The sequence below is a fragment of the Rhinolophus sinicus genome, linkage group LG01 (genome assembly GCF_036562045.2).
Source record: "Rhinolophus sinicus isolate RSC01 linkage group LG01, ASM3656204v1, whole genome shotgun sequence".
Classification (NCBI taxonomy): domain Eukaryota; kingdom Metazoa; phylum Chordata; class Mammalia; order Chiroptera; family Rhinolophidae; genus Rhinolophus; species Rhinolophus sinicus.
This window is the reverse complement of record NC_133751.1, coordinates 193,731,776-193,758,843: the sequence shown is the minus strand read 5'-3', so window position 1 is coordinate 193,758,843 and position 27,068 is coordinate 193,731,776. Positions and strand designations below refer to the sequence as shown.

The 27,068-nt window shown below is 57.3% G+C and overlaps 2 protein-coding genes across 8 annotated transcripts; one reads left to right on the top strand and one right to left on the bottom strand.

The window, feature by feature from the left end:
• Window positions 1-158: 158 nt before the first annotated feature.
• Window positions 159-27,059, top strand: OBSL1 (obscurin like cytoskeletal adaptor 1). 7 transcript variants are annotated; one of them, XM_019741794.2, is made up of 21 exons: window positions 159-1,461; window positions 3,435-3,704; window positions 3,789-4,040; window positions 4,206-4,508; window positions 4,677-4,973; window positions 6,110-6,382; window positions 7,563-7,835; window positions 8,483-8,755; window positions 11,532-11,804; window positions 12,602-12,877; window positions 12,951-13,238; window positions 13,427-13,702; window positions 14,301-14,570; window positions 14,738-15,010; window positions 16,009-16,275; window positions 17,193-17,305; window positions 17,864-18,020; window positions 18,184-18,345; window positions 18,642-18,746; window positions 19,039-19,308; window positions 20,024-20,283. In XM_019741794.2, the coding sequence occupies exons 1-21, from the start codon at window positions 450-452 to the stop codon at window positions 20,272-20,274; spliced, it is 5,934 nt and encodes a 1,977-aa protein (XP_019597353.2). In that variant the 5' UTR covers window positions 159-449; the 3' UTR covers window positions 20,275-20,283. The 7 variants fall into 7 exon arrangements, with proteins under 7 accessions (XP_019597353.2, XP_019597354.2, XP_019597355.2 ...); XM_019741796.2 differs by lacking the exon at window positions 20,024-20,283 and adding an exon at window positions 26,929-27,059 and having other exon boundaries at window positions 160-1,461; XM_019741798.2 differs by having other exon boundaries at window positions 160-1,461; window positions 20,020-20,153.
• TMEM198 (transmembrane protein 198) lies at window positions 20,288-26,529 on the bottom strand. The gene is made up of 5 exons (XM_019741815.2): window positions 26,397-26,529; window positions 25,876-26,045; window positions 22,761-23,336; window positions 21,541-21,743; window positions 20,288-21,177 (listed from the first exon to the last, which is right to left on the bottom strand). The coding sequence occupies exons 2-5, from the start codon at window positions 26,039-26,041 to the stop codon at window positions 21,040-21,042; spliced, it is 1,083 nt and encodes a 360-aa protein (XP_019597374.2). The 5' UTR covers window positions 26,042-26,045; window positions 26,397-26,529; the 3' UTR covers window positions 20,288-21,039.
• Window positions 27,060-27,068: the final 9 nt, after the last annotated feature.

The following is a 27,068-nucleotide window of genomic DNA, read 5'->3' as shown; positions in this document are numbered from 1 at the left end:
CAGCTGTGTCATCAGAGAATATTTTTGGGATTGGCAGCTGCAGGCGCCTCTGCCACTCAGGCCCTAGCCTGGCGGGAGGTTGGGGACCTGGCGGCGGGAGGTGGGAGGGAGGAGGGGAAAGAGGCCCAGGCTGTGGGAGGGGGCTGGGAAGAGAGGCTTTCAGGAGCAGGAAGCCAGGCCGCGGGCAGAGGAGGCCGCGGGGCCCCTCGCTGTAAAGGCAAACAGGAAGGACTGCCCCCTGAGCTCTGGGCCCCCGGCCCAGGAATCGCCGCCGCCGCAGAGCTGCCCCTCCGGGTCGACGGTAAGGAGACGACCCGGGAGCGGGCAGCCAGAGGGAGAGCTCCACGGATCCCCAGGCCGGGTCCCCAGACGCGCCCCGCCTCCCGGGCTCCAGGCCTCCGCCGCCCGCCCTTCCCCAGCGCAGCTGCGGGTCGTTTGCGGCCGCCGCGATGAAGGCGGGCTCGGGCGATCAGGGGAGCCCCCCGTGCTTCCTGCGCTTCCCGCGGCCTGTGCGGGTGGTAAGTGGCGCCGAAGCTGAGCTCAAGTGCGTCGTCCTGGGGGAACCACCGCCCATTGTCATGTGGGAGAAGGGCGGGCAGCAGCTGGCGGCCTCGGAGCGCCTCAGCTTCCCGGCCGACGGCGCCGAGCACTGTCTGCTGCTGAGCGTCGCGCTGCCCACCGACGCGGGGGTCTACGTGTGCCGCGCCCGCAACGCGGCCGGGGAGGCCTACGCTGCGGCCGCCGTCACCGTGCTGGAGCCGCCGGCCCCCGAGCCGGAGCCCCAGCCCGCTGAGCGCCCGCTGCCGCCGCCCGGGACTGGGGAGGGCGCCCCGGTGTTCCTGACGGGGCCCCGGTCGCAGTGGGTGTTGCGGGGAGCGGAGGTGATGCTGACGTGCCAGGTGGGGGGCCTCCCCGTGCCCACGCTGTACTGGGAAAAGGATGGGATGGCTCTGGACGAAGTGTGGGACAGCAGCCACTTCGCGCTGGAGCCGGGCCGCGCCGAGGGCGACAGGGGCGCAAGCCTGGCTCTACGCATCCTGGCGGCTCGGCTGCCCGACTCTGGCGTCTACGTGTGCCACGCCCGCAACGCCCACGGCCACGCGCAGGCGGGCGCGCTGCTCCAGGTGCAGCAGCCTCCCGAGAGCCCGCCCCAGGACCCCGATGAGGCCCCCAAGCCTGTGGTGGAGCCGGTCAAGTGCGCGCCCAAGACCTTTTGGGTGAACGAGGGCAAGCACGCCAAGTTCCGCTGCTACGTGATGGGCAAGCCCGAGCCTGAGATCGAATGGCACTGGGAGGGCCGCCCTCTGCTCCCCGACCGCCGCCGTCTGATGTACCGCGACCGCGACGGCGGCTTCGTGCTTAAGGTGCTCTACTGCCAGGCCAAGGATCGCGGGCTCTACGTGTGCGCCGCGCGCAACTCGGCGGGCCAGACGCTCAGCGCCGTGCAGCTGCACGTCAAAGGTACGGCGGCACCTCCTCCCAAGCCCTCCCAACGCCAGCCCCCTTCGGTGCCCGGTGCTGCCCTAGAAGGCGTTTTGGGGGTGGGGAGGCGGAGTACCAAAATGCCATTTCCTGCCCGCCTCCCGCCCCCAGGGATTCGGATTTAGTAAATCTCCAAGGTACCCAGGAGCTTCTTAGCAAACTCCCCAAGTGATTCTGAAGCAGATGGTGGAAAACCTCCCTTTGATTAAAGGCTTTAAGAAGTGATTGATGGACAAACCAAGAAGAGCCTAGAACTCTTCTAGTCCAGTGGTTTTCAACCTTTGTTATTTTACTTCCCCTCCCCCAATAGAAATCCCATCTGTGCCCCCAATATATAAGAAAGAGAAAAGAATCCTTTTATGGCAGTAAATTTCTAAGTCCAGATTTATAATGTGTACTTAGAAAGCCAATCAATGAGAACAAGGAGGCTGTGTTATTGAATATACACATTTTAAGTGAAGGCTGCGTTCATCACCGGGTCTGTGGGAAGGCCTGGCTGCAAGCAGTCACATCGAGAAACTCTTGATTCATAGTAAAGGTAAATCTGAGGGATAAAAACTGCTCTGTGATTTTGGACTATTCTTTCATTAGGCTGCTCTCCCCAGCTTTGCAAGAAGAAGGTGAAGGAGAGGAAATTTATATTTCAAAGTTGAGTCACCTCAACAATATCTAATAAATGCTCATAAACAGAAAACAGGGGAGAGCACCCCACACTCACCCTGGAAGATAAAGCTCTCCATAATAGGAATTCATCACAACCTGCAGGATTATATCTTTCGTAGTTATTGCCCAACGTTTTCCCTCAGGGGAAAAAAAGTTGGCAGATCTCCTGAGCCCTGCCTGGCATGCATTCAAGCATGTGGCACCTGTGCCATGGTGGTGTCCTCAGGGGTATGGTGACATGCATACACTGCCAGGCAGGCTGAACTCTAACTCCATCAAGAGCGGGGAAAAGCCCAGTGGGAAGGCAGGCAGACCTTCCCGGAGCTGCACAACAAATGCACTTTAGCAGCCCAGGTGAACCTACTGGTCGTTTCCAGCATCATGCTTTTTTTTTTTTTTTTTTTTTTTTTGCCCAAAAGAAATGCTTAAAGTACTTTAAAAAGGAAATGCAACTCGGAGGCCGGCCCAGTGGCTCAGGCAGTTAGAGCTCAGTGCTCCTAACTCCGAAGGCTGCCGGTTCGGTTCCCACATGGGCCAGTGGGCTCTCACGCACAAGGTTGCCAGTTCAATTCCTCGAGTCCCACAAAGGATGGTGGGCTCCGCCCCCTGCAATTAAGATTGAACACGGCACCTTGAGCTGAGCTGCTGCTGAGCTCCGGGATGGCTCAGTTGGTTGGAGCGCGTCCTCTCAACCTACAAGGTTGCCGGTTCGACTCCTGCAAGGGATGGTGGGCTGCGCCCCCTGCAACTAGCAATGGCAACTGGACCTGGAGTTGAGCTGCGCCCTCCACAACTAAGATTGAAAGGACAACTCGACTGGGAAAAAAGTCCTGGAAGTACACACTGTTCCCCAATAAAGTCCTGTTCCCCTTCCCCAATAAAATCTTTAAAAAAAAGAAAGAAAGATAAAAGGAAATGCAACTCAGAACCTTGCAGAATTTGTGCAGTGCCTCTGAGGGACCCCAGGGAGCAGTTTGAAAATCACTGATGTGGTCCAAGCCTTTCTACCCCTTTCCCCATTTTACAGGTATGGAAACTGAGGCCCAAGATCACTAAAATGGCCTTGCTGGAGGTGATGTGGCTAGTGAGTGTCAGGGTCAGATGAGAATTTAGACCATCTGATGTCCCTTTCTTGTGGTTTTTGTTTTTCTATGATTCCACAATGTCTTCGTGCTCCAGGAGAAAAGCAAACGGCATGAGCTAATGTGGGTGTAGGTATTTGATGCTAGGAGGAGTCTTCCTAGTCTGGCCTTCTCCAGAGCCTTCTCTGGTCTCTCCCCTCTCCACAGAGCCCCGCCTCCGCTTCTCGAGGCCTCTGCAGGATGTGGAGGGCCGGGAGCATGGGATTGCCGTGCTAGAGTGCAAAGTACCCAACTCCCGCATTCCCACTGCCTGGTTCCGTGAGGACCAACGGTTGCTGCCCTGCCGCAAGTACGAGCAGATCGAGGAGGGCACCGTCAGGCGCCTTATTATCCACAGGCTAAAGGCGGATGACGATGGCGTCTACCTATGCGAAATGCGTGGCCGGGTGCGCACTGTGGCCAACGTAACAGTCAAAGGTCGGCGGGCCAGCGGGAGGAGGCCGAGGCTGAGGCAGGCAGGTGCCCTGACCCCAGGCTAATGGACTCCCATCCACATCTCAGGGCCCATCCTGAAACGGCTGCCCCGGAAGCTGGACGTCCTGGAGGGCGAGAACGCAGTGCTATTGGTGGAGACACGAGATGCTGGGGTGGAGGGGCGCTGGAGCCGCGACGGGGAGGATTTGCCAACCACCTGCCAGAGCAGCTCTGGCCACATGCATGCCCTGGTCCTTCCGGGGGTCACCCGAGAAGATGCTGGCGAGGTCACCTTTAGCCTGGGCAACTCCCGTACCACCACTCTTCTCAGAGTCAAATGTGAGGGCGTGAAAACACGTAGGCAGACTCCTCAAGGGCTAGACAGGCTGGCCAGGGCGGGAGGGTGACCATATGCCAGAGTCAAGATTGGCAAAATGGACTTAAGATGGGAGGGCAGTAGGAGGCTGGAGCTGGGCTTGAATACAAACTCTGCCTTTGTCCCAGGCGTCAAGCACAATCCCCCGGGACCTCCAGTGTTGGCAGAGATGTTCAAGGGCCACAAGAACACGGTCCTGCTGACCTGGAAGCCTCCCGAGCCAGCTCCTGAGACCCCCTTCATCTACCGGCTGGAGCGGCAGGAGGTGGGCTCAGAAGACTGGATCCAGTGCTTCAGCATTGAGAAAGCCGGAGCCGTGGAGGTGCCGGGAGACTGTGTGCCCTCCGAGGGCGACTACCGCTTCCGCGTCTGCACGGTCAGCGAACACGGCCGCAGTCCTCACGTTGTGTTCCATGGATCAGCTCACCTTGGTGAGTCGGTCCTGCGAGACCCGGCCTGTCAGTGTCTCTATCCCAAGTCGCACCCTCTCTTCCCTTCTGCAGCCCTTGGTCCCTGTCCTCTTAAATGCCTTCCACTGGCAAACCTCTGCCCGCTGTCACCACTGTGTTTCTGATGGCTGTACTCTGTCCCCATCTCAGTGCCCACAGCTCGCCTGGTAGCAGGTCTGGAGGATGTGCAAGTATATGATGGGGAAGATGCTGTCTTCTCCCTCGACCTCTCCACCATCATCCAGGGTACCTGGTTCCTTAATGGGGAAGAGCTCAAGAGTACTGAGCCGGAGGGCCAGGTAGAGCCTGGGGCCCTGCGGTACCGTGTGGAGCACAACGGCCTGCAGCACAGACTCATCCTGCAAGCCGTCAAGCACCAGGACAGCGGGGCCCTGGTTGGCTTCAGCTGCCCAGGAGTGCAGGACTCTGCCGCCCTCACCATCCAAGGTTGGTGCTAGTGGGACCAGGATGGGCAGGTAGGGCCAAGACACAGGTCCTGTTGGCAAAATGAAGCAGATGCTGCTCCCATTTCTCACATCTGGGCCAGGAGAGTAAGGAACATCTGTGGCGGGCTCAGAGAGAGGACCCTGTCCAGAATGCCAATTTTCAACTCACATGCATCATCACACAGGGGACCTCTTGTGAATTCGTTAGCATCATATCCAAATCCTCCATTGTGCTTTTTGGTTTACAGAATTCTGTCACATTTGTCATTTCAGAGACACAGACCCTGGCGCCTAGACCCCTAGCTTCCTGCCCTATCATATAATCACTAACACTGTCATAGCTACTTTCTGTGTGCTAGCCACAGCCCTGACCACTTTACATATATTAATTAACACAATGCTCTCAATAGCCCTACAAGATAGGTTCTTTTGTCATCCCATTTTACGGATTGGGAAACTGAGGCCCAGAGAGGTTAAGTGACTGGCTCAAAGAAAGCCACGGAGCTAATGAGTGGTGGGACTAGAGTATGAACCCAGGCAGTCTGGCTCCAGAATCACACTCTGCCACCTGTGGAGACAGGGAAGGAGAAGGAATGAGGTTCCCTGAGGAGGACAGCTCTTAGTGAGGGCCATAAAGTTCAGGGAACATGCTGGCATTTGCCATCTCACCATTGCTGGAGATGGTAAGGCCAATCAAGGAATTCCTCGGCGCCCAAGCACAGGGCCTTCAAGCAGTGAGCTGCCAGCATCCTGGGCAGAGGACAAAGTCAGAAGTAACCAGCAGCCAGAGCAGCGTTTCCAAAATGCAACCCAGGGTCACCAACATCAGAATCACCTGGAAGTCTGGGTTATAATGCAGATTCCATGGCCCTTGTATGACTGGAGAGGAGGTGTCTAAGAATCTACCTTTTTAGCAGGCTCCCTAGGAATTCTGCCCACTGAAACCACTGCTCCTAAGAGTTGATATGTAAGCCCCAACCTATTTTTTAAAATTCCAACAAATGTGTGGACAGCAGTTGTCTGGCTTGATGTCTCCCCCCTCTACACTTAGCACGTGCACGGGGGGGGTGGGGGGGGTGTTTGTCCCAGGCAGTGCATGACGAGCGCCTGTGTGTGACCGCGCTTCTCCGCACGCAGAGAGCCCGGTGCACATCCTGAGCCCCCAGGACAAGGTGTCTTTGACCTTCACGACCTCAGAGCGGGTGGTGTTGACATGTGAGCTCTCCCGGGTGGACTTCCCGGCGAGCTGGTACAAGGATGGACAGAAGGTGGAGGAGAGCGAGTCACTGGTGGTGAAGACAGATGGGCACAGACACCGCCTGATCCTGCCCGCTGCTGAAGTCCAGGACAGCGGCGAGTTTGAGTGCAGAACAGAAGGGGTCTCGGCCTTCTTCAGCGTCACTGTCCAAGGTCAGGAACCATTGCAGCCTGGGCTCTTCCTGCTGAGGCTGACTCTGGAGCCATGCAAGCCCTGCCTTCTGGTCTGCCTGCTTGGGGGGGTCCCTGCCAGTGAGGTCCTGGTGGGCCAGGGGGCGTGTTTTCAGATCACTGCACTTGCTTCTTAATCCTCCCATGCACCAGCACCCTCCAACACACTCGCCTGTTGCAAACCGTCTGCTGGGGTAGAGTGGGGGGAACTAAATTCAACTAAGGGAAGGAGGGTGGGAGCTAACGTTGATTGGACATCTACTAGTCAAGTACTCTGCTACATACTTCAGGTATATACTTTCATTTAATCTTCACAACTACGTAGATGAAGGGCAATACATCTCCAGTTCACAGAGGAAAAAACTGAGGCTCAGAGAGGTTATGTGACTTGCGCATTATCACAGAGCCAGCAAACTCCCCAGCTGGGTTCACGCCCAAGACTGTGCTTACCCACTGCCCCAGGCGGCCAGAGTCAAAGGGAAGCGTTAAGTGCAGTGGTCCAGTGGTTCTCAGGAGCCAGGCCATGTTCTGGCTGCTTCAGAACCACCCTGGGAAGTAGTTATAAGTGTGCCTGTCCAGGCCCCCCAGACTGCCCGAGTCAAAATCCACAGGACAGAGCTGAGTTTCCTCTCTGGGAGGGCAGCTTGGGAAACACTGATCTAGCTCATCTCACTGTAAGTGGAAATCCTGTTTCAGCTCCATTGCCAGAAGGTCCTGTAGCGCCTGCCCGAAGGCACCCAGTAACAAGAAACTACCTATATGGAGCAGCTGTCCCACTGTGGCACCCCTTTCTGCCCCACCCACAACCAGGGCACTGGGGGCTTCTTTGTAAAAGCAGCAAACCTGGCCCTGATGTGGCACGTGATAGCGACCTTCTCTCAGCCTAGACAAAGACTCTCTGTGCCTGGCCCCTCCATGCCCCACCCCATGACCTCTGATCCTCTGGGGACTCACAGAGCACTGGTGCCACGTGATCTGTGACGCCTCAGCCACTACATTTGCAGTGTCCCATGTCATTACCCCAGACGCCCCTGCACAGCATGGACTCATCCACCCCCCCCATGTCCTCCAGAGAAGAGACCGTGTCCTGGTCAAGCAGCCAGTGTGGACTCACGTCTCTTGTGTGGGGGTTTTCTGTGACCCTATCTCTGCTCCCCCCCAGACCCCCCAGTGCACATCCTGGACCCCCAGGAGCATGTGTTTGTGCACGCCATAACGTCTGAGTGCGTCATGCTGACCTGTGAGGTCGACCGAGAGGACGCCCCTGTACACTGGTACAAGGATGGCCAGGAGGTGGAGGAGAGCGACTTCATGCTGCTGGAGCACGACGGACCCCATCACCGCCTGGTGCTGCCCGCCGCCCAGCCCCCCGATGGGGGCGAGTTTCAGTGTGTCGCAGGAGACGAGCGTGCCTACTTCACTGTCACCATCACAGGTGGGAGTCCAGGCAGGCGTATGGAACAGAAGAAGGTGCTCCCTGCTCCTGCCTGGGCAGCTGTCACACTTTCACTCCTGTGCCCGGCCTCCCTCCCCCAGCTGGTAACATGCACCCCCACCCATGGTCTGCACCCTAAGTTTCAGTCACTGCAAGAAATGCATTGTCACAAACACGCTGGTCGTAGCTACGAGTACAGAAGTCACAGGGAAGCCCTGCCTTTTTCATCCTCCTGAAGACCCTGCCAAGGAGAACTTGAGGGAAGACAGTACTGCTGGAGGGCGGGGTGTAGGACAGGTGGGCACCAGAGGGGTCAGAAGATCTGAGGCCTGCAGGAGACCCCAGCTCCCTCTGGGCACCCAACCCTCCTCTCCCTGGTCCCATCCTTCATACTGTCACTGTCCCAACCTAGAGAATGTGGAATACTCTACAGCTGAGGCTGACAACGTGCCCCTGATGTGCTTTGGTGACTGGTTTTGTCTCCAGCTGTGAGTGACTGAGTAGCTGTGAGACTATCCAAGGGAGGGCCCTCTTGTTCAATACGTGGCCTATTTTCCCGGAGTAGGGAACAGGTGTGGCTCCTGCAGGGCAGCAGGGCCCATAGGCCCCAGCCCCTGACGTTCGGCCACAATGTCCCTGCCCTCCAGACGTCTCCTCGTGGATTGTGTACCCCAGTGGCAAGGTGTACGTGGCCGCCGTGCGCCTGGAGCGCGTGGTGCTGACCTGCGAGCTGTGCCGGCCCTGGGCCGAGGTGCGCTGGACCAAGGATGGTGAAGAAGTGGTGGAGAGTCCGGCACTGCTCCTGCAGAAGGAGGACACCATCCGCCGCCTGCTGCTGCCTGCGGTCCAGCTCGAGGACTCCGGCGAGTACTTGTGTGAAATCGATGGCGAGTCAGCCTCCTTCACCGTCACTGTCACAGGTGTGGGCCCACCCCAGCTGCCCAGGGTCCCCAAAGGACAGTCTTGAGCCCTTGGAACTGGCCACATAGCCCCTAGCTAGCACACTGAGGAGGTGGGGCTGTGGGTGCATGTACCAGGGCTCTGCCTGAAGAGCCCAGGGCCCCCTATTTGAGTGAGCAGGCTCCTCCCGGCACCCAAGGTCAAGAATAGTTATGCCCCACCGGCTTATTTACTGAGCACTTTCTTTGCGCCAGGCAGGGCCAGGTGCTACGGGTAACTGGTGCGTAATGCAGATCTGGCCCCTGAGGTCAGCTGCCAGTCTAGCTGGGGCAGCAGCTGTTAACCAGGGGTCGCAAATGGGCAGTCCCTAGGGCCCCATGCAGCCCACAGATTTGTTTTGTTTGGCCTGCAGAATCTTACCAAAGTCAGGAAAGTTCAAATAACAATCCGGAGTTATGCGTCCTCTTGAAAAAGCCGAAGACCCGGCGGCTCTGGTCCCGCTTCCCCTCATGGCGACGAACAGCTGGCACTGAGTAGCAGCTGCCCCGTCACACACGGGGCCCACATTCCTGTCCCGCCCTCCCCACCCTTCCTTTTTTTTACTTCTCCCCAGACCGCTTCAGCCACTGACTTTACTTACCTGGCCCCTGTGGGCATGAGTTTGCGACCCCTGTGTTAAATCAATATACACGCAAATAAATGTACAGTGACACCTCGTGACAAGTGCTGTGAGGGACAAGGTCAGAGCGTTCAAGAAAGCAGAGCAGGAGAGTCGGGGAGGGCCTGGGAGAACGTTGCTGTACTGCCTTGGGCTGGCTCCGCCTGCTTCCCTCCAGGAGCTCACAGCCCGGCAGGAAAGTCAGACACTGTAGAGGGTCTTAGAGGGTGGGGGGTCAAGTGTCTTGACGGGATGCAGTGGGAGCCTGAGGCTCTGGGCGCTAACCTGGTCGGTAGGCAGGAAGTGCCTTCAAAATGGATGCTTGGAGCAGGGGCTGTTAGCAAAGTGGGGGTTTGGGGTTTGGGCTGAAGTTCGGGGGGAGAATGTTCAAAGTGAGACAAGCACAGGACATTATGGAAGAGAGGGTCATTCAGTGCCGGAAGCTTTGGGGCTGCAGCCCACAGTGCCAATCCCAACGTGTAGGTGTGGGGTGTGGGGGTGTTGGGGGGTCGAAGGGCCTAGGCAACTCAGGGTGTCACCGAAGAACCCTGTTGGCTGCAATGGAACAAGTGTCCTACTGCTGGCACAGTCATGTTGCACGCCCCCCCCCGCCCCGCCCTGCCCTAGGAAAAATGCCCTAGCCTAGGCTGAGCGTCTTAGGCTCACTCCCTATACCTCAAATAGTGAAGCCTGGCACACACAAGCCAACGAGGCCTTTCTGCACATGCTCTGTCCCATAGTGAGTCCCTTCAAGCTCTCCCACCCCAAGCCCTGGCCAGAAATAATGGCCACAGCCGGACACATGCCAGCCCACATTTGACCTCCCCACAAAACACCAGCATCTTCACAGGGAAGTTCACACACCACCGCCTGCGCTGGAGACCAGGGGAAATCAAATCTGACGGTAGGCTGAGGTCCCAGGGCTGTGCGGGCGCCCCTGCCCCATCTCCACCTCCTCCACATCCTACTGCCCCCGTACCCTCCCTCGCCCTTCAGGCGGCTGCACTCTGCAATAGACCAGCTTTCTGGGCCCCAGAGAACCAGCCTGCATCTCTAGACTCTCAGAGCAAGCCCAGGTAGGGAGGTGGATTGCAGAGGCAGAGCGTGTGCTGGTGGGCTTGGCTGCCCATGCTCGCGCCCCTGCAAAAAGCGAGTCCGGGAAGCTAGCAGTTCCCCAGCCCGGCCACAAGGGGGCCGAGTACTAAAGGAGCACTAAAGTGTCCTGGAGAGAAGATTCTGAGAGATCCCCCAGGGTGTGTGACCAGGTCCGGGCTCAGTGCACCCTCACCTACAGTATTGACGTAGTTTTTGCTCTATGGAGGAGTAACCACTTTCGAGCAGTTGGAGATGTACTCCCAGAATCCGCGTTTAGTGTCCCTGGGAAACTCTCAGACAGGTGTTGGCAACTCATGCACAGATGCAAAAGTCATTACTAAGTTCCCGCAAGCCTTGGCTTGGAATCCCTACCACTACTTGCAGAGTCTGAGCCTCACTTTAATAGATGGTAGCTCTTCCTCCTGCCCTAGAGTAGGTGTAGCCAGCTATGGAAGTTGCTTAATCACTGTGCCTCAGTTTCCTCATCTGGAAAACAGAGATAAAACACTACCTACATCCTAGGATCACTGTGAGGGTTAAATGTGTAAAGTGCTTAGGGCTGTTCCTGGAACCTTGGTTATAGATGTATTTGCTATTACAGATCCACTTTCGCTTATCCACAATTCTGAAATCCAAAGTCTATGAAAATCAAAAGGCTTTTGGGAAGTGTGGTATTATTCCAAATCTTTTTAGGAAACCCTAAGCTATTTGTACTCTTTAATTATCCTGCTGAGAGTGAATACATCTCTATGTTACACTGAAGACATGTTAATGTGATTGATTAGGGGAGTTGCCCCAGTGAGGGCGAAGGCCTGGTGGGTATGTGACATGATAAATGCACCATTTCTGGAATCTGAAGCATTCTGCATTCTGGCACACCTCTGGCCCCAGGGATTTCAGAGAACAGATTGTAGACCTATGATTCCTTGTTATTATCCTCATTACTCTTATTATTGTGGGTGACAGGGACTTCATGCTGCCAGATGGCTCCAGGGAGGCTGATGGTGAGTTTGTGACAGCACGTGATTGCCCCCACTCTGCAGAGCCCCCTGTACGCATCATACACCCCCGGGATGAGGTGACCTTGATCGCCGTGAGCTTGGAATGTGTAGTGCTGATGTGCGAGCTGTCGAGGGAGGATGCCCCAGTTCGCTGGTACAAGGATGGGCTGGAGGTGGAGGAGAGCGAGGCCTTGGTGCTGCAGAGCGACGGGCCCCACCGCCGCTTGGTGCTGCCTGCAGCGCAGCCCGAGGACGGGGGCGAGTTCGTGTGCGATGCTGGAGATGACTCAGCCTTCTTCACTGTGACCGTCACAGGTGAGCAGTCGCCAGAGCACCCTGGAGAGTTAGAGAGGCAGGAAGTTGAGGGACAGAAACCCATACCTCCCACTTCCTGCATCTTAGGGGCCCCCTTCTGCCTCACACAGCCTTCCCCTGCTCCAGCCTCCAGCCACCTCTCCTCCCCCAGCCTCCTTATTCTCAGCCATCAGAGAGCCCTGGCTGGCCCAAATCAGGTCAGGACAGTGAGCAGGGGCCTAGTGGAGAGACTCCAGCAATTAGGAGTACTCATTCATTCATTTATTCAACAAATACTTATTGAGCAACTACTAGGTGCTAAATAAACACTGTTCTCGATGCTGATGGGTACAGTAGTGAACCAATAAGAGAAAACCTGTCTTCACAGAGCTTGCATCTGAATGAGAGTGGACAGATAACAAATAAGTGAAATAGATGTTTTTTCAGGTGGTGTAGGTACATCAAAGGCAAAGCAGGGAAAGGGGATAGGAAGGGGGGTGGGATAGAAGGGGTGGGCACTGGGGTCAGACAGATCTGGGCTACCTCTTTCTGTCCATGTGTCCTTGGACAAGTCACTTCCCTCGAAAGAGGCCTCAGGTCCTCGTCTGTAAAGCGAAGCCAGCAGCGGTACCCCTCTAGGGAGTGTCAGGAGTAGAGAGAAAGGAGCTGCAATGTGCTTAGCACAGTGCCTGGCACACAGTAAGTGCCTTTGGGTTGTAGCTGGTACCATTCCCAAGAGCTACGCTGCAAAGGGAGAAGGCTGAGTAGCTTGCAGGTGAGGTTGAGCCCACGTGCCCCTCTCTCTGTCCACCCACCAGCCCCACCAGAGAGGATTGTGCGTCCGGCAGCCCGCTCTCTGGACCTGCAGTTTGGGGCTCCAGGGCGTGTGGAGCTGCACTGCGAGGTGGCCCCTGCTGGGTCCCAGGTGCGCTGGTACAAGGATGGGCTGGAGGTGGAAGCATCAGACACCCTGCTGCTGGGTGCTGAGGGGCCTTCTCGCACCCTGACCCTGCCCCACGCCCGGCCCGAGGATGCTGGGGAGTATGTGTGTGAGACCCATGATGAAGCCGTCACCTTCAACGTCAGCCTGGCTGGTGGGTGCTCTTGGCTGGCCCTGGTGGGGAGGTGGGAGCAAGCCTGAGCTGATCCCCTTCTCTCTCTATCCAGAGCCCCCCGTCCAGTTCCTTGCCCCAGAGGCAGCCCCTGGCCCACTCTGTGTGGCCCCCGGGGAGCCGCTGGTGCTCAGCTGTGAACTGTCCCGGGCTAGTGCCCTTGTCTTCTGGAGCCACAACGGGAGACCAGTGCAGGAGGGTGAGGGCTTGGAGCTACATGCCGAGGGCCCACGCCGCACCCTCTGCATCCGGGCTGCAGAGCTGGCCCACACAGGCCTGTACACCTGCCAGGCCGGGGTGGCCCCAGGAGCCCCCAGCCTCAGCTTCACTGTGCAAGTGGCTGGTGAGTACAGCCTGGGCAGGAAGTGTCAGACTTGCACCCCAAACCCATGGGTTTCCCTGCTTCTCTAGCATGCCTTGTCCACTGCTTGTCCCCCCTCCCTCAGTACCTTTCCCCATATTGCTTCCCGCTGCCCTCTTTATAGCCCTTGAGCCTCTTCCTCCCAGTGACCCCCAGCTCTGCCCCCACAGAGCCCCCCGTGCGGGTGGTGGCCCCCGAGGCGGCCCAGACGAGGGTTCGTAGCACCCCAGGCGGGGACCTAGAGCTGGTGGTGCACCTCTCCGGGCCGGGGGGCACTGTGCGCTGGTACAAAGACGGGGAGCGACTGGCGAGCCAGGGGCGGGTACAGCTGGAGCAGGCCGGGGCAAGGCAGGCGCTGCGGGTGCGGGGGGCACGGAGCAGGGACGCTGGGGAGTACCTGTGCGACGCACCCCAGGACAGCCGCATCTTCCTCGTCAGCGTGGAAGGTAACAGTGCACCCCTCACACCCTTTGGGCCCTGGCCCCCCAAGGTCCACACCCTCCGCACCATTTTCGGATCCCCTTATCCCCCACCCCACCTCTCTGCCTCTGGCTCCAACCAATTCATGCATAACTGTTCCTTGGATGGGGACTCAGGGTTCCCTTGTCCAGAAACCCTCAAATAGGAAGAGGCAGAGCCCAGTGGTTAAAAGCAGGGGCTCTGGAGTGACCCACCCAGGTTCCAATCTAGATTCTGCTTCGCAGTAGTTGTATGACACTGGCAGGTTACTTAAGCTCTCTGAGCCCCAGCGCTGAAGTGTGGGGATAGTACTTGCCTTATAGGGCTATTGTGACAGTTAAATGAGATAAATAGGTCCATGGTAAATAATTTATTATTATTAGGGAGTCAGAGAAGTGGGGTGCCAGGCCAGGATTCAGAGGAGTTGGCATCTAGCCCTTTGGGACACTCCCATGGCTGACACACAGTAGGCCTCAGGAAAGGTCTGTTAAATAACAGGATGAGGGCCTGTAACCTCTAGAGGGGATAAAAAGGAGGGAGGGGGAAAGACCCAGCCCACCTCACTGCCTGACCACCTCCCACCAGAACCACCGCAGGTGAAATTGATCTCGGAGCTGACACCACTCACCGTCCATGAGGGTGATGATGCCACATTCCGGTGTGAAGTCTCCCCTCCAGATGCCGATGTCACCTGGCTGCGCAATGGGGCCGTTGTCACTCCAGGGCCCCACCTAGAGATAGCCCAGAATGGGTCAAGCCGCACACTAACTGTGCGAGGGTGCCAGCTCGAAGACGCAGGAACCATGACTGCCCAAGCAGGGGGCACAGCCACAAGTGCCCGACTCCACGTTCGAGGTTTGGTCCTGATGGGGATGAAATTGTCTTGTTTCCTGTATCTATTCTTCCAGCCCCAGCCCTAGCAGCCTTGACCTTGTGCCCAGGGACAGACCTGGGAGATGGAGCAGGGGGTCAGCCTCCAGGTCCCACCAGGCTCCATGGCGTCCATTCCCCTTCCTCCCCAGAAACAGAGTTGCTGTTCCTCCGGAGGCTGCAGGATGTGCGGGTGGAAGAAGGCCAGGATGTGTGCCTCGAAGTGGAGACAGGTCGAGTGGGTGCCGCAGGGGCCGTGCGCTGGGTGCGAGGTGGGGAGCCCCTCCCCCCTGACCCTCGCCTGTCCGTGGCCCAGGATGGCCACATCTACCGCCTCTTCATCCATGGTGTCGTACTGGCTGACCAGGGCACATATGGCTGTGAGAGCCACCACGATCGAACTCTGGCCAGGCTCTGCGTAAGGCGTAAGTGCCCTGTCCTCTCCGAGCACCTCACCTGCCCCATGGCACAGCCTTTGCTGACTGGCCCAGGGCCCCTCAGACCCCCACCAAAGTGCCTCTTACCGCTGAGGCAAGTCAGCCCTGGCTGACCTCCAGGAGTGTGACCTGAAGCAACCTGCCCAAAGCAAAACTTTGCTTTTTCTAATGTTGTCTATTTACCTTAGAAGTCCATGTGGATTTTGCATTCCATTTCATATGTCCGTTGGCTTTGCTATAAACATAAATATACTCCAGAAAGACGTGCAGTGTTTATCCAGGTTACATGGGCCCATTTCAGAAGCAGGGATGGCTGGCAAATAGCACCCCCCACGCCCCAAGCTGGAGCCCTCTATTAACTATGTGACTTCATGCAAATTACTTAACCTCTCTGAGCCAAGTCTTCTTAAAAATGGGGCTGATCCCTACTTCAAAGGTCTTTGGAAACATTAACTGAGATAACACAAAAAATGGCCATGCAGAGCTTGGTAAATGGTTCTTGTTGATGATACATATTCTCTTCTAATTTATTTCATTCATTTAATCACAATAAACCCATGTCTCAATGCTATTCAACTTGTACAACTGGGGAAACTACGGCCCAGAGAGGTCAAGCAGTTTGCAAAAGGTCACACAGAAGCCAAACTATATGACAGAGCTATGGTTCAATCCTGGTGTGTGTGACTTCAAATCTTGTGCTCCTTCCAGTGTCACAGCACCCCTCACCCAGACTCCTCAACCCTCTAACCACATGTCACCTCTTTTTGTGTCCCCTCTCCTAACTCCAGTAAGCTCCTCTCTCCCCCTAAATCTGGTGGGCTGTGCTCCCTTCTTCCTGCACCGTGGTTCTAAGCTTCATTTGATAGGCCCTTACTAGGTTGTGTTAGGGGTGCTGCAGGTAGAGCCAATGGGTGTGTGAACCTCCCGAAATCCATGCCCAGAGCTGGAATCCTCATCCTCCCTCTCTCCCCATCTCCCCCCACCAGCAAGGCAACTAAGGGTGCTGCGGTCTCTGGAAGATGTAACCATCGTTGAGGGGGGCAGTGCCACCTTCCAGCTGGAGCTGTCCCAGGAGGGTGTGACTGGGGAATGGGCCCGGGGTGGAGTCCGGCTGCATCCGGGGCCTCAGTGCCACATTCACACAGAGGGCCACACTCACCACCTGGTACTCAGTGGCTTGGGGCTGGCTGACTCAGGCTGCATCTCCTTCACTGCGGACTCCCTGCGCTGTGCAGCTAGACTCACCGTGAGAGGTGCGGCCTCCAGGACTGCTGTCTGCCTGCTGACTGCCCTGGGTGTGACTCCACTGATCCTACTACCTGTGTGGCCCCCACTGACCATGCCTGTTCCAGTGTGTCCCTCACTACCTCTCTGCCAGAGTGATTCCCCTGACCCTTTGGCCTCGTGTGCTGGCAGTGACTGGCCTGACTGAGGGGGGCTCCTCTGACCAGTATGATCCAACATGGCTCCACTGACCCCACAGTCCCTGTGACCCACTGACTGTGCCACTGTGAACATGCCTGTGCCAGTGTGGTCCCTATTGCCTGCCTGCCTGACCACGGCCCCACTGACCATGCTGCCTGCTGTGACCACCTCTGCCTGCCTGAGTGTGCCCTTCTGACCACTCACGTCCCAGTGATCCACTGTGCCTAAGGTGACCACAGCAACTCTGCTTCAGCGTCCCCCATTTTTGCTTCTAGTCCAGTGTATTCCCCACTGACCACAGCTGCTTAGGGTCCCTATCTCCCATTGCTCCTCTGAACCCATTATGTCTCTCACTGTCCATTGTCTCCTGTTCATTCCTGCCAAGTGTGGCCCACACTGGCCATGCCTCTCTACAGGTGACTCCACTGGCATCTCTATTCCAGTTCCCCCCATGCCCCTCTAGCAACAGCATGTCCCCCACTGACCACCTTAAAGTGTGACCGCCAGCTGGCCACGTCTGCCCCTTGACCCCTATAATCCCACTGTGTCCTGCACTGACCAGCTTTCCCAATAGACCACTTGTTCCCACACATCCCCCACTCACTTGGCCTCCACTCATCACCTGTCTGAATGTGCCCACCACTGACCCCTGGTGCCCATGTGTGTCCTTCCTGGCCCTGCAAGCTGGGTCCCCATCCTGCCCTTACCCCTGCTCCCTGTGTGCTGTCCTTTTTCCACTCCCCAGAGGCCCCAGTGACCATCGTGCGGGGGCCACAAGACCTAGAGGTGACCGAGGGCGACTCAGCTACGTTCGAGTGCGAGATTTCCCAAGCCTTGGCTGATGTCACCTGGGAGAAGGTCAGAGCCCAACCCCAGCCCAGCCCACCTTGGCATCAAAACAACAATAATACTCAATACAAACAACTAATACTCAATGAGCACATGTGCCTGGCACTGTGCTCAGATGTACTTTACATTTAATCCTTTAATGTTTACAACAACCCTTTGAGGTAGGTCTTGTCATCGCCATGTTATCTATAAGGAGACTGAGGCTGGGTGGGGTGAAGTATTGCCCAGGGGCAGACAAAAGGGGTAGAACCCATATTTGAATCTAAGTTTGCCTAATTCCAGAATCCACGCTCATGGCCGGTGTGATGGGTACACGACTCTGGGATTCCCGCCCTCGTGGCGCCCCTTTTCAGCTCTAATGTCCCCAAAGGGTGACATCTTCCCAGTGAGGCTCCCGGCACAGCCCGCAGGCGCAGAACGGCCCGACCCCAGTGGGGAGGACACAGACAAGCATAAACGCACCTCAAAACCGCTTGGCATCAACAGAGGGCGCCGCTGCCTCCCAGGGGCCGCGGCCGCCGGTGCCCAGCCAAATTCACCCCGACCCTCTGCCATTCCCGCCCCTAGGACGGGCGCCCGCTCACTCCCAGCCCTCGGCTCAGGCTCCAGGCCCTCGGCACGCGGCGCCTTCTCCAGCTGCGGCGCTGCTGCCCCTTGGACGCCGGGACCTACAGCTGCGCGGCGGGGCCGGCTCGCGCCGGGCCTGTCCGCTTGACCGTGCGCGGTGGGTATGAGGCCCTGTCGGGGCCGGGTACTGATGTGGGCTCGAGGGTTGCAGACCCGCCTTCTCCCCCGACTGACTCTGGTGCTTCTTGGGAGAGGGGCGTGGCGTGGGCAGGGTCGGGTGCCTCCGTCCCGCCCCGCCTCACTCCCCGACTCCGCCCCAGAGCGCGTCGTGTCGGTGCTCTCAGAGCTCCAGTCTGTGCGCGCCCGCGAAGGCGACGGCGCCACGTTCCAGTGCACCGTATCCGAGGTCGAGACTACCGGGAGCTGGAAGCTCGGAGGCCGCCCACTAAGACCCGGAGGCCGCGTCCGCATCCGACAGGAAGGTGGGGCAGACTGTCTACCCACTCAAGCCCCTTGCTGCCCCGCCCCCGGCTCACACAGACCCCGCCCCACTAGGATAAGCCCCGCCTCCAGCTTGAATGGGCCCCGCCCCACGGCCCAAAGAGTGGTCTCCCTGATTTTCCGTGGCCCCGGGCTCTGAGGTCTCAGTCCTGGCTGGCTTTTCTTACCCCTCGGCATGTTAGTTCCGCCCACCCCAGTGCACATGGGGACGTACTCCGGCCCTACGAACCCTCCCCAGAGACGGCTCGGGCCTTGCTAGCGCGCCCCTCACCCTCAGGGAAGAAACATATTCTGGTGCTGAGCGAGCTGCGCACGGAGGACGCCGGTGAGGTCCGCTTCCAGGCGGGACCAGCCCAGTCCGTGGCTCAGCTAGAGGTGGAGGGTAAGCGGCTGTTTGGCGGCGGCCAGGAGTGGGCATCACCTTCCCTGGGACTGGCAGGCTGGCAGCTGGTCCAAGGAACGCTGCCTCCCCCACCTCCCTTCCTGGGGCAGGTCACAGGGGGCAGTGCGTTTCCTGAGGAGGAGATGGGGAGAAGGAGACTTTGAGTTGGGGGTACAGAGGAACAGGCCGGTGGCATAGAGATATGAGACCAGGAGTGGAGGCCTCAGGGGGAGGGAAGATGCGTTTCTCCTCTGTGTTCCTATTAACTTAAGCCCTCGTCCTCCACCCCCAGCACTGCCTCTCCAGATGTGCCGCCGCCCTCCCCGCGAGAAGACGGTTCTGATCGGCCGCCGTGCAGTGCTGGAGGTGACTGTGTCCCGTTCCGGAGGCCAAGTGTGCTGGTTGAGGGATGGGGTCGAGCTGTGCCCGGGAGACAAGTACGAGATGCGCAGCCATGGCCCCACCCACAGCTTGGTCATCCATGACGTGCGGCCTGAGGACCAGGGCACCTATCGCTGCCAGGCCGGAGAGGACAGCGCCCACACGCGGCTGCTGGTAGAGGGTGAGTGAAGCTGGACTGGGCAGAGGTCAGAGGGTCAGGCGGTCTGGCGAGGCAGGAGTCGCCTAGGAACTCGTGGGTTGAGACACACCTACTGAACGTTTTCCAGGACTGGGAATGGCAAGTTGGTTCTGGGATGTGTTGAAGGTAGGGAGTGGGGAGGCGGGAGATTTCACCCAGGCTGAGGAAAGGAGGGAGCTGCGTTCTCAGCAGGAACCACTTGCTTCAGGGCAGCTGTTTGCACCTTTCTACACCCCTTCCTGTCCCAGCTTCTCCTCACTCCCTCCTGCCTCTGCACCATGTTTGTCTCTCCTGAACACCCCATTTGTACCCGAGTTCCTCCTTCCCAACTACTGGCTCCTGGTCTTTGGCCCCCACCTATCCCTCCTGCTTTCTGCCCAGCTGGCTTCTGCTGGTTTCAGTGAGTTCAATATTAGCCTGGGCAGACGGCTCCTGAGCTAGTCCCATTTCTTTCTTCTTCCACATAGGAAATACCGCACCCTCCACCCAAATTTCTGCATTCCCTTCAAATGTCTTGCCCAACCCCTAACCGACCCCTACTTTCCTGCCCCCACTGATAGCCCTGACAGAGGCCCAAAAAGGGTGGGGCAGAGGGTAAGGGTCTTTCTCTTCCTCTGTGGGTGCCCAGGGTCTGCCAGGGGAGGAAGGTGGTACCCACTCTCCCCAGCCCCACGTGGAGTCATTCCTCTGCAGGTAGCTAGGAGGACGGAACCAAGCCAGGCGGGTGCCCTCGGACAGCTTGGAAGGCGCATGCCCTTACCCCGGGCAGGGGTGGGTGGTAGGGGAACAGAGGTGTTGGGAGACAATAAAAGTGGTGCAGCCCCTTTCCCTGGCTCTCTGTGTGAATATAGGAGGGCAGATCTTGCCTGGAGCCCCTGTGTAGTGAGTGACTCAGGGACCAAGAGCTACAGCACTTCAAACTTGGCCCATGGAATTGCCATCTACTGAAGACCACCACTCCTGGCAGAAGCCACACAGTTTGGCACATTTATAAAAGATGTAAAACAGGATGGGGTAGGGGGGAGACAGAAGCATGAGGTGTCCAGGGTGGCATGACAGACACCATACATGCACCGTGCATTTAAGCCCCCTCCCCTCAGATCCCTCCCCAATCCAGCCCAGAATAGCACCCCCACTCCTATCTCCTGCTATTGCCCTCAGGCTGGTGGCTTTGTAGAGGACAGGGGACCAGGGTGAGGGGTGCTGCAGTTTGCCCCATGGATCAGGACAAGAAGCCTTACATGAGTCTGGTTGAGAGGCAGAGCGATGAGGGAAGAAGGCAGACCTCCTCCCTTTAGACATGCAGGAGCGTGGCTCATGGGACCCCAGCAGTGGGGAGGAGGTGGGGCCAACCTTGCAGAAGCCCTACTGATCAGAAATCTAAGGCAAGGGTCCCAGTGTCCTCTCCAAGCCCACCTCTCCACGCACACACACACACACACGACACACTCATAACCCTGAGCACACCCCAATGGGGCTCACACCCCACATCCCTTAGGAGCCCCTTGGGAGCTTGGGAGGGAGCTTTCCCTCAGGCCAGGCCTAGCCTGAGACAGGTCCTCCCTTCTAGCAGCCAGGCCAGTCTTCTCCAGGTGGAGAGAGGAACAGCCATAGGCCATGGGGCCAGGCAGTCTGGGTGGTGGCCCAGCAGGCCTCCCCAAGCTGACAGAGCTGGTGACCACAGAGTCCTGGTGAACAGGAGTAGCTATACTGCTATACTCGCACAGGAGGCCCTGAGCAGGCTGTCAGTGGTCCCCGGGACCCATATTCATAGTCCGTGTCTGTGGGCGAGGCCATGAAGGAGCTCAGTGAGCTTCCTGTCTGCCGATCCCGGAAGCTCTGGATATAGCTCTGTGGGAGAGTAAACACAGGTGTGAGTACAGCCACAGACCCCTGCCCTGAGAGCCACCTCAAGCAGACATGCTCTCCCTGTACCCTCCCAAACCTGAGATTCACCCCAGACTCTGTAGGCCCAGGACCTCACCACGCCCATAGTCCTCAGCCTGAGACTCTGCCTCATACCATCCCTCATTAAAATTCACGCTGACACCTTTCCTCCATCCCAGGGCTGGCCCCTCAGGCTGCCGGTGCAGGAGTTACAAAGGGTGGACAAACGATAGTGACCAGCTCTCTGGGGAAGGCCCAGTCCTGCTTGGACAGAGTTTACAACACTCTTTTCTCCCCATTCGGACTGGAGGAGCTCAGGGTGCTCACCGGGGAGAGGACGTCTCCATTGAAGCGTTTGATGGGCACAGGCCTGCGCCGATAGGCAGGGTCAGGGAGCCCAGGCCTTGGAGGAGCCCGGGGACCTCTGGCGGGAGTCCGAAGGGGCCTCTTCTTGCGCCGCTTCTCCTTGTGCTCTTCCTGCTGCCGAATCCGCATCAGCTGCACACGTCGTCGCTGCCGGCTGATGACCACTGTGAAGGGATGGGCAGAGAAGGGTCTCACAGGCCCACCTGCCTCATCTGCACCTTTCCTACCTGGGGGCCCCAGGTTTCCAGATTCCCCTTTCCTTTTCTGGTCTTCCACCTTCCAGATGGGACTTCCATTGTTCTTTACCTCCAAAGGTCTTTATGGAAGATTCCTAGACTTCTAGGTACCCCCTCCCCAGCCGTTATCCCCCTCCCAAGCCCTAGGTGACTTGCCAGGACCAGCCATCATCATCTCTCTACTGGACAACCACAGCTGCCTCCTCACTGGTCCCCCTTCTACACTTGCCTTCCCTGGTGTTTTCTACACTCAGTATCCAGAATGAGTATCCCAAATACTAAATTAGGTCATATCCCCCCTGCTTTAAGTCTCCAACAGTCTCTCACCGCCCTTCTAATAAATTCGAGTCCCCCAGAGAGCCCACACAGTCAGCGTCCCTCAGTCACCACACTCCAGCCCCGCTTCCTCAACAAGCCAAGCCCATTCCTTCTTGGGCACTGCCCTTGCTAGTCCCTCTCCTCTAGTTCTTTGCATGGCTGGCCCCTTATCTTTCAGGACTCTACTTAAATTTCACCTCTTCCAAGTGGTCTTCCTTGAGCACCCTGTCCATAATAAGCTCTGCAGATCACTCTTTCGTATTACCCGACTCATCTCTTTCATATCACTCCACACAACTGGAGTTATCTTGTTTGTTTGCACATCTATTATCTGCCTCCCCCAACCGACTGTAACCCCATAGGGATAGGGAGGGACCTTTTCTGTTTTGTCTCTGCTGTATCCCCAGTATCTGGAATGGGCTCAGCATGGAGCCCACTGCCCCATACATTGTTGTGGAATGAATGGTGCCACTGAGACCCCATCTTCCCAAACACTGAGCGAATAACTTTTCTAAGCCTGTTGAGGTCTTACACTGTGGGTGTGTACAGCTTCTTCCCCCACTCTGCAATTGCTCGGCCCCGCCCCCACCACTTGTCTCAGGCCCACCCCGGCCCATGCCCTCTCACCTTCCGTGTGGGAGTCCCCCTCAGCCGTCACCCGCCACTGCACCAGAACGCCCATCAGGCTGAGCAGGGGCCAAAGTGCCAGCAGGGCCCAGCTCCGCCAGCAGAGTGGGGGTACAGGGGCAGCTCGCAGCCGCTCCACAGCATAGCGCCCCAGCAGCAGCAGCTCAGCAAAATAGTCAGCGGCAGTGGCGATGAGCGCAGCACCGGTCACGGCGGTGGCTAGGGTGGTGAGTGGGCGGGGCCAGCGCAGCGTGAGGAGGGCGCAGAGCAGGCCGCCCCCCAGCAGCAGCCCCAGTGGGCCCCACACGGAGCCAGGCTGGTAGTAGGGCGCGGAGCCCAGAAGGGCAGCAGCGGCGAGCAGCAGACCGAGCAGCAGCCCCACCAGGAAGAGGCCCACACTGCGCACCAGCATGGCCACCAGCCCGCACAGCAGCCCGATGCCCAGCGCGATGCCGGCACTCGCCCCGGCGCTCAGCTGCGTCTCCAGCACCCGCTCTCGGTAGCACAGCAGGAAGATGACCACCGAGCCAAACAGCAACCCAGTGAGGAAGAGCACTGCCTTGAAGCAGCGGTAACCTGGAGGGGAACAGGGGCTAGTGAGGGGCCAACGTGAGGTCACTGGGCTGGAGGCAAGAGGTCAGAGGGGTCAGGGACATGGAATCACAGGAGAACCAGAAGCAGGACACTAAGATCAAAGGATTGGGGGTCACGGGGGTCCTGAGGGAACCAGTGATGGGGCCACTGAGGTCAAGGGCGGTCAGAGAAAAAGGTCATTGGGAGTCACATGGAAAACGGAGAGACAGTCATTGAGATGAGTGCTGGGTCTTTGAGGGTCAGAGGAGTCGGAGATAGGTCATTGGAGTCAAGAGTGAATCAGTGATAGAGTCATTAGGGTCTTTGGGATGATAGGGGTCAGAGAGATAGGTCATGGGGTCACAGGGGGATCAGCAATAGAGTCATTGGGGTCTGTGGAGAGGGATTGTTCAGAGAGATGAGGTTTATGGAAGTTAGAAAGAATTTGAGAGATGAGGGTCACACAGGTTCAGAAAGATGAGGTCTTGGATGGGTCACAGGGCTTCAGAGACATGACAACATTAAAAGGTTACAAAGAGAACAGGGAGGCAGGGTTATTAGGGGGTGGTTCCAGAAGGTGAGGTCTTTGCAGGTCAGGGGGATTGACAGACGAGGAATCATTGAGAGTGTTAAAGGGTTTCAGACGGGGTAATACTGAGGCCAGAGAAATGGGATTATTGAGATCATGGTTGGGAGAGGGGCAATCAGGCAATGTGATCCTAGGGACCAGAGAGTTAGAGAAATGGAGTCGGAGGAATGAAAGGTGATGAGATAAAGGGGTGGCTTGGTGTCCCTAGCGCTTATAAGGGCTCATAGGGAGCCAAGAGGATTATAGGGTGAAATAGTGGTTGTTGAGTTTCAGGAAAATGGAAGTTATAGGGCCATTGGACCCATTAAGGGTACCTGGAAGAGTGAGGGACTTGTAGATCCTGAACAGTTGGGAAGATGGGGGTCAAAGGGTCAGGGAGAGGCAAAGAGAAAAGTCAAAGAGGATATTCAGTTCGAGGAATGAGAGCAAGCATCAAAGTCTAGGAGGTTTTGGGCTCAGAAAAAGGAGTAGGGCATATATAAGGGCTCAGAGTCCGAGGGCCAGGGAGTGAGGTCATCTGACGGGTAGGGTACCAGGGAAGCCCAGGAAAGGGAATATCAGGATGCACTGAGCAACTGCAGAGGAAGTGGATCTGGATAGGGGAGGGAGTGAGGTGACACAGACTCTTTGGAGGCCCAGAATGCGTCCTGAACCTTTAGAGGGGCAGTTCCTCCTGCCCACTCTGCAGTTGTTCAGCCAAGACTTTGGGGGTGGAAGAAAGGGGACCATCTGGCTCTCATTCCCAACTACTACCCAGCCATTCTAGGGGGGAGGTATAGAGGTATCAGAGCACAAGTCTCGCCCCACCTCTGCCCAGCCTGAAATCCAGACCTCTAAGCTTCCTTTGCACTTCTTCCAGTCACTTATAATGCTCTTCCTGCAGGCTTTCCTTGGGATCCCCAGCCTATAGAGCTCACTCTCCTCTCTGAAGTTCTACAACTCTTGCTGTAAAGTCACTGGGCACATACTCCATCTGGTAGCATTGTGCAAATTAGAAAAAGGTGTGCCTTCCTCTAGGCAAAATAGCCTTGTGCCAAGGCCTAGAGTTGGCAAGTGGAACATGGTTTGATTTCAGGCCCCACTTGCCTATTCAACTGATCTCCCTTGTATAGTACCCATTCTACACGACTGTTCACAGCAGCCCTGATTATTGGAGCCTGCCTTGTAGGAGATCTCCGTGTGTGACTACCATCTAGCCTACCCTACAGCTGATCCTTGAACAACACAAGTTTGAACTTTGAGGGTTCACTTATATGGGTGGGGTTTTTTTTTTCAGTAAATATACAGTCATCCCTCCATATCCCCAGGTTTCGCATCCATGGATTCAACTGACTGCAGATTGAAAACAGTATTTTGGATCCATGGTAGGGAATCTGTGGATGCTAAGGGCCAACTTAAGTTATACATGGATTTTCGACTACACCCCAAACCCCTGTGTTGTTCAAGTGTCAACTGTAATATGTATCACAGGTGTGAACGTTCCAGAAACCTCTTCCCCATCTATGCTCTGTGGTAAGGAACCATGTTTAATCACACTGCTAAATATTTTTAGTGCCTACCTAGCACAGTGACCCAAACACATCTTTACCACAATAGCTATTATTTATTGAGTCCCTACTAATTCTCACAACAACCCTATGTGAGGTAAATATCATTGTTCCCACTGTTCAGATGAGAAAACTGAGGCTCAGTCAGGTTAATGTGCCCAAGGCATCACAATTAGCAAGGTACAGAGCCAGGTTCAAATTGAAGCATGCCTAATTCAAAAACCTGTGTTCTCTAGGATCTAGAGTCTAGATGATCTACAAACATGTGGAATGAAAGAAAGAAAGAAGTTATTTGTGGTGGTGGCGGTGGTGGTGGTGAAGTTCTGGAGAAGATTTGGGGTGCCTCAGAAAAATAACTTAGGGAAACAATGGGGAGCCCAGATGATGGATGAGATGGGGGTCTCACCGAAGAAGCAGTAGACGACTCCAAACAGACAGCACATGATGCAGACGAGGGCCGGCAGTGCCTGGTACCTGCGCTCCAGAGGCTGTTCACAGGGTGCACCCCAGAAGGCATCATCTGGCTCAGGGGGCAGCAGCTGAAACCGCAGTGTCGCCACAGTCCCCGGCATAATGCTGGGAACAGAAGGGAGTCACCCTCCCAGGTCAGCCTGACAGAGGAAGTTCGAATCAAGGAGAAGACCTGGGTCTCCACCAGGATGGGGTGAGAATAGGAGTGGGAGAACGAGGCAAGGACAAAGGAGTGGTGCCCACATCAGGCAGCTCTGGAAGCATCCCTAAAGTGTGTGTGGGAGGCGGGGGGCAAAAGACAAAGGGAACAAAAGTGCCTGGCTAGAGGGGCTCAGAATGAAGAAGTTAAAAGGGGAACAGGGTTGGGGGGAGATGAGGGCGGTGTGCTGCCCGTGAGAAGGAGCAGCCAGGAGACTCCTCTGTGGGCGGCTAAATCTAGGATTGTCCAAAATCTACCTGGACTGGAGGCGACCTGAGCTTCTGGGCGAAAGAGGTTGTGCAGGGGCCGGAGGGCCCGGGGTTGCGGGGCGCCAGAGGCCCCAGCTGACTGGGGTCTGAGAAAAGTCCGTCGTGTGGGGAAGGGGGCTGCTGGGCCGGAGGAACCTCTCTCTGCGCGGCGGCGGCGCCGCTCTGCCTCCAACACCGGCTGGCACTCCAGTCCTGCGGCGTCCGGGTACTCGGACTGGACCTGGGGAAGTGAAAGAAGCGGGAACAGGGGCTCGGGCTCCCCCAGAGCAGCGGCCCCATGCCCTGATCCCGCCCGCGGCCTTTGGTGCTGATGGACAGCTCCGGCCTCGGCACCTGACGTCACTCAGGGCGCACCATCCAGGCAGGGGCGGGCTGCTTCTGACGTCACCCGGGACGCACCAACCACGCCGGGGGGAGCTAGGGGACTCCGCCCCCGGCGTCTCCCTCTCCGGCACTGAGGAGGGGGCACTTCCGGGGGTCCTTCGCCTTTAACCTCCCCCTTCTCCTCCCTCTCCGGTAGCTGGAGCCCGAGACCCCACCCCAGGGGCGGGGCTCTCGCAGTGACACGTAGGACAGCGGTGGAGACTCCCGCGCGGAAAGCAGGGACCCTAGGCGGTACAGAGCGGCGGCTGGAGTGGGATAGGAGCGCGGCGGAGGGGA

Coding starts and splice junctions, on each gene's coding strand:
- OBSL1 (XM_019741794.2), top strand. CDS start 450: ATGAAGGCGGGCTCGGGCGATCAGGGGAGCCCCCCGTGCTTCCTGCGC. Junction 12,878..12,950: donor CTTCAACGTCAGCCTGGCTG/GTGGGTGCTCTT, acceptor CTCTCTATCCAG/AGCCCCCCGTCCAGTTCCTT. Junction 19,309..20,023: donor CACGCGGCTGCTGGTAGAGG/GTGAGTGAAGCT, acceptor CTCTGCAGGTAG/CTAGGAGGACGGAACCAAGC.
- TMEM198 (XM_019741815.2), bottom strand. CDS start 26,041: ATGCCGGGGACTGTGGCGACACTGCGGTTTCAGCTGCTGCCCCCTGAG. Junction 21,744..22,760: donor GGGGGACTCCCACACGGAAG/GTGAGAGGGCAT, acceptor ATCCCTTCACAG/TGGTCATCAGCCGGCAGCGA. Junction 21,178..21,540: donor ATGGAGACGTCCTCTCCCCG/GTGAGCACCCTG, acceptor ACTCTCCCACAG/AGCTATATCCAGAGCTTCCG.